The sequence below is a fragment of the Coregonus lavaretus genome, assembly GCF_964263955.1.
Source record: "Coregonus lavaretus genome assembly, contig: SUPER_35_unloc_1, whole genome shotgun sequence".
Taxonomy (NCBI): Eukaryota; Metazoa; Chordata; class Actinopteri; order Salmoniformes; family Salmonidae; genus Coregonus; species Coregonus lavaretus.
This window is the reverse complement of record NW_028167181.1, coordinates 1,742,422-1,758,529: the sequence shown is the minus strand read 5'-3', so window position 1 is coordinate 1,758,529 and position 16,108 is coordinate 1,742,422. Positions and strand designations below refer to the sequence as shown.

Below are 16,108 nucleotides of genomic sequence, written 5' to 3'. Positions count from 1 at the left end.
ATTGATTTATATAATTACATGTTAAGGGGGGAAACGCACCATGTCCACCACCAATGTGTAGCACCCATCTATATGAATATCTCATAGTATGGAGTATGCAGAATGAGCTGTTTTCTGTTTGTCATTGTGAAGTATCTAGACTGAGGTATCTTCTCTCTCTTGTCTCTCTGCAGTGTCTGAGGACGTTGGTGGGCCACACGGGGGGCGTGTGGTCGTCCCAGATGAGGGACAACATCATCATCAGCGGCTCCACCGACCGGACGCTCAAGGTCTGGAACGCAGAGACGGGAGAATGTATCCACACCCTGTACGGGCATACCTCAACGGTGCGCTGTATGCACCTGCACGAGAAAAGGTATGTACTTAGTGACTGTTTACCAAACAGGTTCTTATCTTTCAAATGGACCAGTAGTTGTCCTATTCAAGTTGAGAAACATACTGTATTCTATTCCTGGTAACAAAAGCCCATGTATTATCGAGACAACCATACTGTACCAAGGCAATAAAAAACACATCGGTGGAACACCACAACATGAAAATGTGCCTCATGAAGTGTACTTAGGGTCTCATAGTGACTGAATAGAATCAAAGTGGCCGTCTAAGTGAGCCGCCTGTCACTCCTCTCTAGTGCTCTTTCTGCCTCGAGGCCGATGACGTTTTTTGTAACATTTGATTACTCACTCAGCGGAAGTGAAGGGCCTCTGGCGGCTACAGGGCTTGACAGTGGAAGAACGGTGATTTCCATCTTTGTCAGTACTGAATGCCGGAAGCCATTTTGTAACTTATGGAGTACGCATTCCAATGCTTTATGAACCAGTTTTTCCGCCTCTCTCCGTGCCGGAGGGTTTGCAGGTTATGTACGAACATCACTATGGCGACACTCAAAGGTGTTCTTTGTGTCTTTGCTGTTCTGCTTTCATCAACTGTCGTTATGGGAATGAGGGCTAGAGGTCAACCTATTGAATGTACTATTTTTGCGAGATCAGTAACATGAGGGATACGTGTCTTCAAGGCCCTTGGCAAAAACACCATTACGTTTGTCAAGATTCCCATCAAAGCTGTCACACCAACTGGGTCGTAAACATTGTCAATCGAAAAGCAATTGCCTTGATGTTTTGTTCAAGACCTATATGAATCCAATCTAACCAATAGATTTGAGCCGTTAACACTCAGTCTGTATTCTCTTGTCCACCTATAACTGAAGCTATAGTGGACAGACATTGAGCCAGCCAGCTAGCTAGCTTTAGATTTGATAAAGTCCTGTGAGAATAGACTAGTGTTTCAATGTTATTGTCTCTTCAATCTGTCTCATCTTTCTTCTCCCAGGGTGGTGAGTGGTTCTCGTGACGCCACGCTGCGTGTGTGGGACATCGAGACGGGCCAGTGTTTACACGTCCTCATGGGCCACGTGGCGGCGGTTCGCTGCGTCCAGTACGACGGCCGCAGGGTGGTCAGCGGGGCCTACGACTTCATGGTCAAGGTCTGGGACCCCGAGACTGAGACCTGCCTCCACACGCTGCAGGGCCACACCAACAGAGTCTACTCACTACAGGTAGGGGTCTATGCACACGGGCTGTCTCATACCCACACAGTCATATTTATACACTCTCACTAACACTCCTACACACCACAGAGTCTATAATTGCATTAACATCTAAAGATTTGTATAGTGACTTCATAGTTCTATTGGGCTTTAAACCACGTATTTAAACTGTATATTTGAATTGTGCAAAATCAACCCCTTCTCATCAAAGAGCACCCCGCCCCAACTATTTTTACATTCCTTTTATGTCCTGCTATTTGGAAGCCCTCTAGGAATAAAACACAAAACGAATCAATTTAACACGCCTCAAATGAAATCCCTTTATATATCCACTGGACAGTTAGGTGTAAATGATAATAACAGTGTACAGCAGGGTCTCATCTGGTTCATACAGAGTCTAACGCTTCCATAAAACAAGAAAGATAGACCTCGGAGGACTTAGAGAACCGAAAGCCCTTTTAAAACAGTGTTGGCAGTTGGTGCGTTGAACCGCCATTCCACAATATGATAAGGTGGTTGCCATGTGAACCAAACTGTCTGGAAAAGAGCCACAACAAAATAGTCCCTCTGTGTGTTGTATCCAAGGCAGCAGAGCAGCAGAACGATGAGTTTTTCTCAACTCCTTTTCTTTCTACGTTGCAGTAACGTTATATAAACAGACAATTGGTGTGAGTCAGGGTCATACACACACACAGCAGTAGTAGTGTTAAAAGGTTAATGGATTCCTCTGCCTCGTGTCCTCGAAGATGTCCCCTCCCTTCACGTCGCTCTCTAATAATAAATAAATAATATGCCATTTTAGTATGGGTGGTCCCGGGGATCGAACCCACTACCCTGGCGTTACAAGCGCCATGCTCTACCAATTGAGCTACAGAGGACATCTCTCTGTGATGACAGAGCAGTTTAGAGCCACAGCCATCACCTTCAGAGAGAGAGGCTGCATCCCAAATGGCACCCTAGTCCCTTTATAGTGCACTGCTTTGGACCAGGGTCAAAAGTAGTTCATCTATATAGGGAATAGGGTACCATTTGGGACCTATCCACAGCGAGAGAGAGAGAGATAGAGAACGGTTTACTGTTCAGATGGAAAGATGCCCTCCCCTCTATACACTATATGTGAAAAAGCTGTACAAATCAATACAATTTATTAGATCTAATGAATTCATGTGATATTATATGAATACTAATGAACTGATTTCATTATATCTAATAGAATATTATCTAGAAAAGCCTTATTTGACTCTGTTTCAATTGGTTCAATGGATTCATCCTATCTGAATTAATATGTAGATTCATTATTTTATACTAAATGTTATTGTAATATATAACTGGATCCTCCTTTTTCCTCCGTCGTTCGGTTTGCTCTTTGGGCTCTATCCCAGGGTACTCCAAAGCCTCTCTGATAACTGCTGATGTAAAAAGGGCTTTATGAGTGCATTTGATTGATTGATTCCAAACCATACTAGAATAGAAATGACTGGAATCCTATGGTGTCAAACTGAATTTGTCGTAACATGACTGGATCGTCCTTCCACCCCTCCAGTTTGATGGGATCCACGTGGTGAGTGGTAGCCTGGACACGTCTATCCGGGTGTGGGATGTGGAGACGGGTAACTGCATCCACACTCTGACAGGTCATCAGTCCCTCACCAGTGGCATGGAGCTCAAAGACAACATCCTGGTCTCGGGCAATGCCGACTCCACCGTCAAGATCTGGGACATCAAGACGGGACAGTGCCTGCAGACGTTGCAAGGTGAGTCTTAGTCCTTCCCACAGACAGGCACACATAGTGCCTGCAGACGTTGCAAGGCAAGTCTGTCGCTGGGTCGTTGGAACAGGGTTGTATTCATTAAGGAACACTGAAGTAAAACGCTTTGCAACGGAAAGCGAAAACAGATGTTGCTCATTGGACAAGTTCAGGTAGTCCCTCCCTGTTTCAGCCCATTTTCTTTTGTTCGGTGGCTTGTAAAACAACCATGTCTGATTGCACTTTCTTGACTCTCAAAACAGCTTTACGTAGTATGGCGAGAAACTCCCTTCAACCACCACCATCTACCACAGACAACTCTGCTACCTCCTTTTATCTGTAAGGAAAATGTCTGGAATTGGCCAATTTTGGACCCCAGTGAAAGGCTGTTGCTCAGAGATATTCACTCAATGATGTGCTTGGCTGTGCATGGCCAAACTGAGCCAACACATTGTGGGCCAGCCAGCCACTCTCTAGATAGGGATCATTTCCCTGGCTCTGGATGTTTGTGTAACAGTTCCCTCTCAGCCATTACCACTAAGTACTGTTACCTTGAATGGGGAGAAATGGAGAATTCCTTACTGAGCATCTGCACTGTTTCTCCCCAAATGGCCTTATTAGTGAACTACAAACCCAACTATTCCCATGGAACTACAACTCACACGTGCCCCCTCCCCTTGGAACAAAGGGAATAGATATGGCCCTGTTTTAGGATGAGAGAGAAGAGGGGAGGATGTGAGAGGAGGGATGATGAAAGGATAGAAGGGTGGATGGGGGTGATACACTGCATATGGATGAGAGAGGAGGAGGAGGAGGGGGGAGGGGGATGATGAAAGGGGGATGGGGTCCTGTCTTGTTGGGGAGCCTGGCCTGTGAGGGACATGACAAGGGGGCGTGACACTCTGCAAAGGGGGCATGGTGGGGGTGCAGGGATTATGTAGGTCATGTAATTGGGTCAATGCGCAATTTCTGCCATTCATTCATTAGGGCATTTAGATAAGACAATAGCCTAACAACAGGCAACTCACAGGCAGCCACAGATGAGGTACTTAAACTGAGAGGATAGGTAACGATGTAGCAGGCTGCTTTGTTGTGGAAATGATATGGGTGGGGGAGAGAGAGAGAGATGTGGGGGTTTGGCTGGGTACATTGTCAAATCTTTGTGAGAAAGGCACAGTGCAAAATGCCCAGCCCTTTGAACCCGCTAGAGACAGACGAAGGGAGAGGATAGGGGTTTACACTGCTGGCTGGCACTGGGGCGCTGTTCAGATGAGATATTTGTTGTTAGTTGTAAATTATTTTCCATTGGTAGGCTAATGAACACAATTCCTAGTGTACTTCATACAATGAATCATTTGAATTGATAATGAGCACATTTCATTGTATTGTGTAGTTATCATATTTGACATTTCATCCTAATTAGTATTCACTAGTTAGAGTTTTGTGGAATAACTGCTAGAAGGTATTTAATGTTGCCAGTCACATCTTTGAAACTGTGATTCTGTGTTTGTTTTAATAGTGTAAATAGATCCAATGTGGGGTTTTATCTCCATATCCTTAGGGGATATTAGTCATTCCCACAGACAAACACACATACAGGAGCATCTCGTCAAAAGAGGAGGCAACAGCCGCAGACACCACAATCTGCACACCGAATGGGTGTTGCTGCCACACTCACCACACACACACACACCGCTACAGTGCCAGTCAGCAGCAGAGCCAATCAGCAGCTGTAGATGGTGACAGCTCTAAGCCCTGGGCTTCTCTCCTCTACTACCCCAGGCTTTTCCATGGCAGACGAGGCCAGGCCAAGGCAGGGTGTCTTATTCCCCTGCCTTAACACACTCCAGAAATAAGCAGTATAGTGTTTTACCATCTCTATTATGGCTAGTTTTCTGCCCAGTTTCAGAGCCAGGTTTTGGCTGTGTGTCTTTACGTTACTGTATGGCAACAGTTCACGTCACAGACGGTGGGCTGTGGAGGTCTTCAACCAATGATCTCACAACCGTGTCAGATTCTTTCGATCAAGCCTTTTCTCTTAATTGTTTTCCTTTTTTCCCCCTCACTCGTTGAATCCATCTTTCTGCCTCTCTCTACGTTCTTAAAGGGATATTACGGGATTTTGGCAACGAGGCCCTTTATCTACTTCCCCAGAGTCGGATGAACTCGTGGATACCATTTTTATGTCTCTGTGTCCAATATGAAGGAAGTTAGAGGTAGTTTCGCGACCCAGTGGTAACTAGTGTTAGCGCAATTGATGGAAGTCTATGGGTATATGCTAGCTGATACCCATAGACTTCCTAATCGCGCTAAAGCTAGTTAGCAACTTCCTTCAGAGACATGAACATGGTATCCATGAGTTCATCTCTCTGGGGAAGTAGATATTGCCCAAATCCCGAAGTATCCCTTTAAAGGTGAAAATGGAAACAAGTTATTTATCTCTTTCACACATTCACTCACTCTTCTCCTCCTCTTTCTCTCTCCCCCTCTCCACCACCAGGTCCCCACAAGCACCAGAGCGCCGTGACGTGCCTGCAGTTCAACAAGAACTTTGTCATCACCAGCTCGGACGACGGCACGGTGAAGCTGTGGGACCTGAAGACGGGCGAGTTCATTCGTAACCTGGTGACCCTGGAGAGCGGCGGCAGCGGTGGGGTGGTGTGGCGTATCCGGGCCTCCAACACCAAGCTGGTGTGTGCCGTGGGAAGCCGCAACGGCACCGAAGAGACAAAACTACTGGTGCTAGACTTTGACGTGGACATGAAGTGAGAGGAGAGGAGGGGAAATGGTCGAGAGAGGGAAAAGTGAGGAGAGGGGAGGAGGGAGATGGGGTAAAGGGGGATGAGGAGGAGATGGGTCATCATCGAGGGTGAAAGTGCCCTAAAACTCTTCACTCCCACGCTCGGAAACACCCCCGCCCCACCCTACCCTCAACACCACCACTACCACCGCCCCTCCCCCTCCATACCTGTCCCCTCCCCACGTCGGTGGCCGTTTCTGACAAAGCCACAGTCGCCCACCCCACCGGCCAGCCCCAGCATCCATACTTATTACCCCTCCCACCTTAAGGGGGTGGAGTCAGAATCAGAAGGGGTGGGGTGAAAATGGGTGTGGCTTGGAACAGGGGTGTGGCTCGCCGGCACCTCTGCAGTAGGCCGGGAGGAAGAGGAAGAAGAGGGGGAGGAACTGACTCGTCCACTAAAGGAGGAAGAGAAGAAAAACAGGAACTCTTGAAGAAATAACTCTGTGGCTATAGGGGCAGCTCCTTCACAACAAACAGAGACTTGTTCACTCAAGCCTGACACAAGCATTTGTTCAGATGTATAAAGATATATTATTTTTTATCCCCCACATAAAGCGCGAACCGACTATTTAATAGAAAAACAACACTGTATACAGTTACACAAGGCAAATTAAGTGAATTGGAATAAAGTTTTTATGAGAACACACAGGCACACAATATTAGCTAAGTAAGGAGGTTCTTGTCGTCAGGGAGAGAATGAGAGAAACCCCATGCCAAGAATCTGATTGGTCCCCAAACCAGGTATGAGCCTATAACATCAGGCCCTATATCCTGTTCTGTTTGTTCCATTCTTATTGTTCTTCAGTCTTTTAGTTCCAGGGTTTGATTTCTTCACAGAACACGTAGGAGCACACATACAACTGTGAATTTGCGTTCCTTTTGTAGCTATGTTCGTTCAATCAGTTCAAATAAAATTATTTTCGTTGTTTGTTTTGGTTGCCTATTGGCAACAAGTCCCAGTATTAACCTGTTCCACTCACTCCTTTTCTTTCGTTATCTCACCACGTTTTATTTTCTGTTTGGGTTGTTCTTTACATTTTTATTTTCTTTATAGCTGAAGTCTGGAGATGTTAAGTCTCCAGATTTAGACATTATGCTGTCCTTTGTTTTTCAACGCGTCTGGCTGGGTTGGTTCTTCAATGCTGGTTCTTACGTGGGGGGGAAAGGTTGGGGTTCTCTTCTCGGAGCTCTTCGTGTGGAATAGTGTCCCCCCTCCCTCCCAGTACTGTTTTCCCAGTGGGTAAACTGTATTTATGCTGCTAGATAAAAAGGAAATAAAGATGGAACTTTTACTTGCTGTGACGTTTTAGTCCCAGACTAAATTCCAAAATTGACTCTTCTAATGTTTTAAACAGAGACGACACACAAAAGAGAGAGAGAAACATGACAATGAATAACAACCAAGGTTTTGTTTTTGCCACTGAAACTTGAGCCAAACATGCCTCAACGAGGCTGAGAGGAGAGTGTGTTGGACAAAGAAGGGTTTGCCTGCGTAGAGGAAATGATGGGATGTAACGTACGTGTGTTGTGTGTGTGTGATAAGTGTGTGTGCGCGTGTGCGCGTGTGTATGTTTTTGGGCAAATTGTTAACACATTCCTTGGGACAAAGCTCTTTCAGCCTGTTCTGTGGGGAACTGTCTAGATGCTGTGTGGACTGGCAAAGAAAAAAATAAAATAGCAAATGTTTTTTTTTTTTTTTTTTTTTTTTTATGAGTATGAAAGAAAGAACTGTCCATTATCCATATGTGATTGTTGTTTCCATTCAAATGTTTGAAGCAACATTGATGACCGGGCACCAACTGACACAAAAGCAAACTGACAACAAATACAGTAGAAGGCAGGAGAGTCTTAGTGTTATGAATGGCATGTTACTTGTTACAGTCAAACTGTTCAGAGCTAGCTAGCTAGTTCTCTTAGCAGTTAGCAGTCTAATGGTTTGTGAATGGAAAACGTACCTACAGGCAACCTGGCTTCAAGTGAACAGAACAGAACATTATAGCCAAAACGATTAGTTAAACTCAATCTCCCAAGAAAGGAGTCACACACAACTCAAGCAGAACTGTGAAAGTGGTATAACACTGTATATTAAAAAAGAAAACAATCTTGTTCTTTCTCCTCTCTCATTTATTTTTCATCTGTTTTAATTTATGATCTGGTTTGAGAAATCAGATACCGCAGGTGTTTTTATTTTTTCAGTTCATTCATGTAACTGCCTGGCAAAAAGAAAAGACAGAGAAAAAAAACCTTAAAGGGATTGTGTATTTGTTTGATTCAACTTAGAATTTTTATTTTCTTATAACTTAAGTGCAATAAAATGTGGGTTTTTTCAATTTTCATTTCAAGCATTTCAGTTGTCTGTTTGTCACTGTGTTATGTGTTCAATAAAGCCTCTTCGGTTTGTTACGTTACTGAGGGGAATACTTTCAAATACTTTGTCTTCAGCGCACGTTTCAGCACACACACTTTCGCATCGCAAGTTAAAGCGGTAACCACGATAACATGTAAGAGATTAAGTTTAAGATTACTAGCATGGTGAACAAATGAGGTTCCCGGTACTGGAGTCACAGTTAAGTAGTGTGCTGGTGCTTGGTTCTTCTACACGCCAGTGTTCCTTGTGGTGTTGGAAGTCTCGTTTCCATAGTATTTACACTACCGTTCAAAAGTTTGGGGTCACTTAGAAATGTCCTTGTTTTCGAAAGAAAAACAATGTTTTTTGTCCGTTAAAATAACATCAAATTGATCAGAAATACAGTGTAGACATTGTAAATGGCTATTGTAGCTGGAAACGGCTGATTTTTAATGAAATATCTACATAGGCGTACAGAGGCCCATTATCAGCAACCATCAGTCCTGTGTTCCAATGGCACGTTGTGTTTGCTAATCAAAGTTGATCATTTTAAAAGGCTAATTGATCATTAGAAAACCCTTTTGCAATTATGTTAGCACAGCTGAAAACTGTTGTGCTGATTAAAGAAGCAATAAAACTGGCCTTCTTGAGACTAGTTGAGTATCTGGAGCATCAGCAATTGTAGGTTCGATTACAAATAACTTTCTTCTGAAACCCGTCAGTCTATTCTTGTTCTGAGAAATGAAGGCTATTCCATGCGAGAAATTGCCAAGAAACTGAAGATCTCGTACAACGCTGTGTACTACTCCCTTCACAGAACAGCGCAAACTGGCTCTAACCAGAATAGAAAGAGGAGTGGGAGGCCCCGGTGCACAACTGAGCTAGTTGAGAATCAGACGCCTCACAGGTCCTCAACTGGCAGCTTCATTAAATAGTACCCGCAAAACACCAGTCTCAACGTCAACAGTGAAGAGGCGACTCCGGGATGCTGACCTTCTAGGCAGTTGCAAAGAAAAAGCCATATCTCAGACTGGCAAATAAAAATAAAAGATTAAGATGGGCAGTCTAAGATATGGCTTTTTCTTTGCAACTCTGCCTAGAAGGTCAGCATCCCGGAGTCACCTCTTCACTGTTCACTGTGGGGATGTTTTTCAGCCGCAGGGACTGGGAGACTAATCAGGATCGAGGGAAAGATGAACGGAGCAAAGTACAGAGATATCCTTGAGGAAAACCTGCTCCAGAGCACTCAGGACCTCAGACTGGGGCGAAGGTTCACCTTCTAACAGGACAACGACCCTAAGCATACAGCCAAGACAACGCAGGAGTGGCTTGGGGACAAGTCTTAATGGCCTTGAGTAGCCCAGCCAGAGCCCGGACTTGAACCCGATCGAACATCTCTTGAGAGACCTGAAAATGGCTGTGCAACGAGAAACTCCCCAAATACAGGTGTGCCAAGCTTGTAGCGTCATACCCAAGAAGACTTGAGGCTGTAATCGCTGCCAAAGGTGCTTCAACAAAGTACTGAGTAAAGGGTCTGAATACTTATGTAAATGTGGTATTTCAGTTTTGTATTTTTAATAAATGTGCAAAAATTTCCCAAAACCTATTTTTGCTTTGTCATTATGGAGTATTGTGTGTAGATTGATGAGGGGGGGAAATACATGTAATCCATTTAACAATAAGGCTGTAACGTAACAAAATGTGGAAAAAGTCAAGGGGTATGAATACTTTCCGAATGCACTGTATGTGCCTGCACTGTTGAAATCCATAGTGTTTTGTATATTCAGACAACTTCCAGTTTAAGGTTGTGGTTTCTTATCTGCCTGTTGCCTAGTGATAGCTCCTTTCCTTGTTCAGGCTGCAGTATAAAAGGCTCTCTCTGAATATAAAAAGGCATGAAGACAGGTAAAGTATCCCCTCTTGTTGACAAGTTTATCCCTTCATGCCTATTCCATCTGAGACTGCAGTCATTGTGATGCAAACACGCTGTGGTTGTAGTTGTGATTTAAAAAAAAGAATGGAATGATTTGGGTTTAGGGGGAAAAATAGATGCACTCTTATATGCCCGAGTACAATTTTGTGAGATTTAGTGATATTTCCTGTTAGGAATCGGTTAAGGTTCTTGTAATGTTTGGATGCTTAAAAGTTTCAAATCTATAAAGACGAGACAACAATTTCTAGTTATAAGACCGGAAACCGCACTGGAACAAGTTTCAAACATTCTACACTAATTTTAATGGCAGAATATATATAAAGGTAATAATAAGCAAGGAAAAGTAATTCTGAAAAATGCTCCCTGCAGGTACATTTCAACCAATGGAAGTAGCGGCCCACAGGTTTCTGAGTGGATAGCAAAGACACGGTAGCCTCATTACAAGACACTGATGTAGATCCACAGCCACTATTTTAATGCACTTCATTTTGGGACGTGATGAATCGGCTCTATTCCTTCAAGTTATTAGCTATTAATCTACTTTATACCCCTCCCCCTCCTTTCTCCTACCTTCAGGCATGATTAATTTCTCTGCCTTGTAATTCACTCTGCAAATATGCATTGCAGCCAGTGCCCATTGATGGATGTATCCTATTTCCATTGACTCACACAAAACCTAGCCTCGCGTGCTAGCCAAGGGTGGTAAAATAAGCAGGAGAGACCAATCTGCATCCCAATGGCACCCTATTCCCTTTACAGTGTACTAATTTTGACCAGGGCCCATAGGTCTCTGCAGGGAATTGGGTGCATTTGGGACGCATCCCTAGCTAGGGGTGATAAAATAAGAGAGCAATGGGGCTGGAAAGGTTTGGTGGGAAGTTAGGGGGAAGGGTGCAACTGTTTTACAGTGATATAGATGGGTTTTGATGGGGGGATCTGTGTTTGTAGGGTGGAGGAGTGGGAAAAAGATGAAGGGTTTAACGTAAAGGAGTTTGGATGAAGGGGGATCCGTCTCCTCCCTATCCTTCCTCTCTCCTCCTTATCCTTCCTCTCTCCTCCCTATCCTCCCTCTCTCCTGCCTATCCTTCCTCTCTCCTCCCTCTCTCCTCCCTATCCTCCCTCTCTCCTCCCTCTCTCCTCCCTATCCTTCCTCTCTCCTCCCTATCCTCCCTCTCTCCTCCCTATCCTCCCTCTCTCCTCACTATCCTTCCTCTCTCCTCCCTATCCTCCCTCTCTCCTCCCTATCCTCCCTCTTTCCTCCCTATACTTCCTCTCTCCTCCCTCTTCCCTATCCCTCCTCTCTCCTCCCTATCCTCCCTCTCTCCTCCCTATCCTTCCTCTCTCCTCCCTCTCTTTTCCCTATCCTCCCTCTCTTTTCCCTATCCTCCCTCTCTCCTCCCTATCCTTCCTCTCTCCTCCCTATCCTCCCTCTTTCCTCTCTATCCTCCCTCTCTCCTCCCTATCCTCCCTCTCTCCTCCCTCTCTCCTCCCTCTCTCCTCCCTATCCTTCCTCTCTCCTCCCTATCCTTCCTCTCTCCTCCCTCTCTTTTCCCTATCCTCCCCCTCTCCTCCCTCTCTTTTCCCTATCCTCCCCCTCTCCTCCCTATCCTTCCTCTCTCCTCCCTATCCTTCCTCTCTCCTACCTATCCTTCCTCTCTCCTCCCTATCCTTCCTCTCTCCTCCCTCTCTCCTCCCTATCCTCCCTCTCTCCTCCCTATCCTTCCTCTATCCTCCCTCTCCTCCCTCTCTTCTCCCTCTCTCCTTCCTCTCTCCTCCCCATCCTCCCTCTCTCCTCCCTATCCTTCCTCTCTCCTCCCTCTCTCCTCCCTATCCTCCCTTACATTTACATTTACATTTTAGTCATTTAGCAGACGCTCTTATCCAGAGCGACTTACAGGAGCAATTAGGGTTAAGTGCCTTGCTCAAGGGCACATTTACGTCATTTAGCAGACGCTCTTATCCAGAGCGACTCACCAATTGGTGCGTTCACCCTATAGCCAGTGGGATAATCACTTTACAAATCACTTTCTCCTCCCTATCCTTCCTCTCTCCTCCCTCTCTCCTCCCTCTCTCCTCCCTCTCCTCCCTCTCTCCTCCCTATCCTTCCTCTCCTCCCTCTCTCCTCCCTATCCTTCCTCTCTCCTCCCTATCCTTCCTCTCGCCTCCCTCTCTTTTCCCTATCCTCCCCCTCTCCTCCCTATCCTTCCTCTCTCCTCCCTATCCTCCCTCTCTTCTCCCTCTCTCCTTCCTCTCTCCTCCCTATCCTTCTTCTCTCCTCCCTATCCTTCCTCTCTCCTCCCTCTCTTTTCCCTATCCTCCCTCTCTCCTCCCTATCCTCCCTCTCTCCTCCCTATCCTTCCTCTATCCACCCTCTCACCTCCCTCTCACCTCCCTCTCCTCCCTCTCTCCTCCCTCTCCTTCTCTCTCCTCCCTATCCTCCCTCTCTCCGCCCTCTCTCCTCCCTATCCTCCCTCTCACCTCCCTCTCCTCCCTCTCTCCTCCCTCTCCTTCTCTCTCCTCCCTATCCTCCCTCTCTCCGCCCTCTCTCCTCCCTATCCTTCCTCTATCCACCCTCTCACCTCCCTCTCACCTCCCTCTCCTCCCTCTCTCCTCCCTCTCCTTCTCTCTCCTCCCTATCCTCCCTCTCTCCGCCCTCTCTCCTCCCTATCCTCCCTCTCTCCGCCCTCTCCTCGCTCTCTCCGCCTTCTGTCCTCCCTCTCTCCTCCCTATCCTCCCTCTCATCCCTTTGTTCAGTAATCCTGCCCTGCAGTGATGGTTCTCACACTAGTGTACTAGTGCCAGGAGATGCTCAAAGCCAGCTGGCCAGCGCTAGGCTAGGCTAACGCTACACTACACAGATCAGTACCTAGCCTCCACCTAAGGGGCTCCGCTATACTTATTATACACAGTCAGGGGAGACCCCAATGGGGGTTGGGTATCTTTCCTTAGTGGGGAAAATGCTAATGCTAACTAGCGGAGCTCCATGAAGTGAACATGATGTAGTTCCACTGAGAGCCATTTAGACAGGAATAAATAGAAGAGAACCTTATGGCCCGGATTCCTTTGGGAGCTGATGTGCTAGTCGTTCATCTTGTCACCTAGGGTGGCCCTATGGAGACTAGTTTTGAATGAACACAACACACACACTGAGGCTGACGTGAGGGTAATCGGCACCAAACACTCCCTTGTGACTGTGAAACCAGAGGTGTGTGTTTGTTTGACTGTCCTGACCTGCCTCTCGTTTTGTCCTGGCAAAGTTTGCACTCTAACAAGATATTGAAAACCCTATTGTGACGCTAGGTAGGTTTGTCATTGCTCTAATTGGCCTTTAGAATGAGTTTCTGACTTCCTGGGTTCAGGAAAGACAAGATTGAGGGTCACATCACATCTGATAGAGCACCGCACAATGAGAGGAGTCACAAGGCGGGTCGTATTCATTAGGGCACACGGTAGCGAAATGCTTCGCAACAGAAGACCAAACCGAATGTTTCTTATTGGACTACTTCAGGTTGTCCCTCCCTGTTTCAGTCCGTTTTCTTCCATTCGGTGCCTAAAGAATAGGGCCCAGATTTTGAGAACAATTGCATGTGAAGGCTCCAACACATTCATATTCACAGTCGCGCGCTTCCCTTCACTTGTATGGCGTGGCAGGCATGGCTAATAGTATACCCAGCGGCATGCCAAGCATCACTAATCTCAGGAGAGTAACCGTCGGTCTCCAGCTTGGTTTATAGCCTCTTTGATCTGTTGGGATTCATGATTGATTGGCGCACAAGAGACGACCTTGTCCTTCTGGCATATCTAGAACTGGGCACAATGGTTGGCAAACATATGGAGGGGGAAGAATGGTAGTTCTCATTTCGTCTGTGCAATTTGCCATTTTCAAAAAGCCCTCAAATGCGGTAACATTTGGAGCTAGGATGGCAAGATGGAAGCTAGGCTACTAGGGTATAACCCCCCCCCCACACACACACACACACACACACACGGTTATGGTGACCTGCTTTCCAATAATCCCATCTATAACATCTCTAGGGCTGAGATACATGAACACATTTTACAGTCACACTAAGCTGCTCTCAAGATATCCTCTAGTCAATATCCAATGATTTGGTCCACAGACACAGCAATATGTTTACTGATTAATTTGAGTAGCTGTTGGACTGTTAAGTCCACCCACCTGGTTTAGTTTGACTGACCTTCGGAGTTGAGAACTTGGAGGTGAGAACAGCAAGCCGAGGTGTGTGTGTGTGTTTTCTCTCAGTGTGGGGGACTTAAAATGAGCATGCACACTCACACTACGCCAGAGCCCATCTGTACACCGCTACCGTGCGTGGGCGGAGAGAGGCAGGGGACATGCCAGGAGGACATACTGCCACAGGGAGGGCACACACACAAACACACTGATGTGCATAGTCACAGCGTCTGAGGATAGAGGAACACCTGTCTCATGAGGGAACCTTGTGTGTTTGATGAGTAAGTTCAAATCAAATGAAATGTTATTCGTCACATGCTGTGTAAACAACAGGTGTAGACTAACAGTGAAATGCTTACTTACGGGCCCTTCCCATCAACACAGAGAGAGAAAATAGTGTAATAATAGAAATGTAATAATAAATACACAATGAGTAACGCTAACTTGGCTATACCAGTATTGAGTCGATGTGCAGGGGTAGGAGGTAATTGAGGTAGATATGTACATGTAACTAGGAATAAAGTGACATATATCGCATACGCTGCTGCTACTATTTACTGAGTCAAAAAAGTTAGTGCAAAAAGGGTCAATGCAGATAGTCCGGGTAGCTATTTGGTTAACTATTTAACTAACTATTTAGCAGTGTTATGGCTTGGAGGGTAGAAGCTGTTCAGGGTCCTGTTGTTTCCAGACTTGGTGCATCAGTACTGCTTGCCATGTGGTAGCAGAGATAACAGTCTATGGCTTGGGTGGATGTAGTCTTTGACAATTTTTAGGGCCTTTCTCTGACACCGCCTGGTATAGAGGTCCTGGATGGCAGGGAGCTCGGCCCCAGTGATGTACTGGGCCGTCGGCACCGCCCTCTGTAGCGCTTTGCAGTCGGATGCCAAGCAGTTGCCATACCAAGCAGTGATGCAGCCAGTCAAGATGCTCTCAATGGTGCAGCTGTAGAACCTTTGGTGGATCTGAGGGCCCATGCCAAATCTTTTCATCCTCCTGAGGGGGAAGAGGTGGTGTTGTGCCCTCTTCACGACAGTGTTGGTGTGTTTGGACCATGATAGATCCTTAATGATGTGGACACCAAGGAACTTGAAGCTCTCGACCCGCTTCTCTACAGACCCATCCATGTGAATGGCGGCGCTCTTAACCCTCCATTTCCTGTAGTCCACGATCAGCTCCTTTGTCTTGCTGACGTTGAGGGAGCAGTTGTCCTCCCTATAGGCTGCCTTATCGTCGTCTGTGATTAGGCCTACCACCCTTGTGTCGTCAGCAAACTTAATTATGGTGTTGGAGTCGTGCACGTCCACACAGTCGTGGGGGAATAGGGAGGACAGGAGGGGACTAAGCACGCACCCCTGAGGGGCCCCGTGTTGAGGGTCAGCGTGGTGGATGTGTTGTTGCCTACCCTCACCACCTGGGGGCGGCCCGTCAGGAAGTCTAGGATCCGGTTGCAGAGGGAGGGGTTTAGTCCCAGGGTCCTTAGCTTAGTGATGCGCTTGGAGGGCACTATGGTGTTGAACGGTGAGTTGTAGTCAATGA

At 46.3% G+C, this 16,108-nt stretch overlaps 2 protein-coding genes across 4 annotated transcripts in view; one reads left to right on the top strand and one right to left on the bottom strand.

Annotated features, from left to right (window-relative positions):
- Positions 1-8,524, top strand: part of LOC311110091 (F-box/WD repeat-containing protein 7) — a 29,942-nt gene extending 21,418 nt beyond the window's left edge. For both annotated transcript variants that reach the window (XM_084188655.1, XM_084188654.1), the window contains exons 8-11: positions 174-355; positions 1,327-1,552; positions 3,087-3,297; positions 5,792-8,524. In XM_084188655.1, the coding sequence (XP_084044781.1) occupies positions 174-355; positions 1,327-1,552; positions 3,087-3,297; positions 5,792-6,060 (888 nt within the window). In that variant the 3' untranslated portion in view covers positions 6,061-8,524. The remainder of the gene's footprint in view (positions 1-173; positions 356-1,326; positions 1,553-3,086; positions 3,298-5,791) is intronic.
- The window catches only part of tmem154 (transmembrane protein 154), a 633,868-nt gene that overhangs the window by 318,190 nt on the left and 299,570 nt on the right, over positions 1-16,108 (bottom strand). The window lies entirely within an intron of this gene.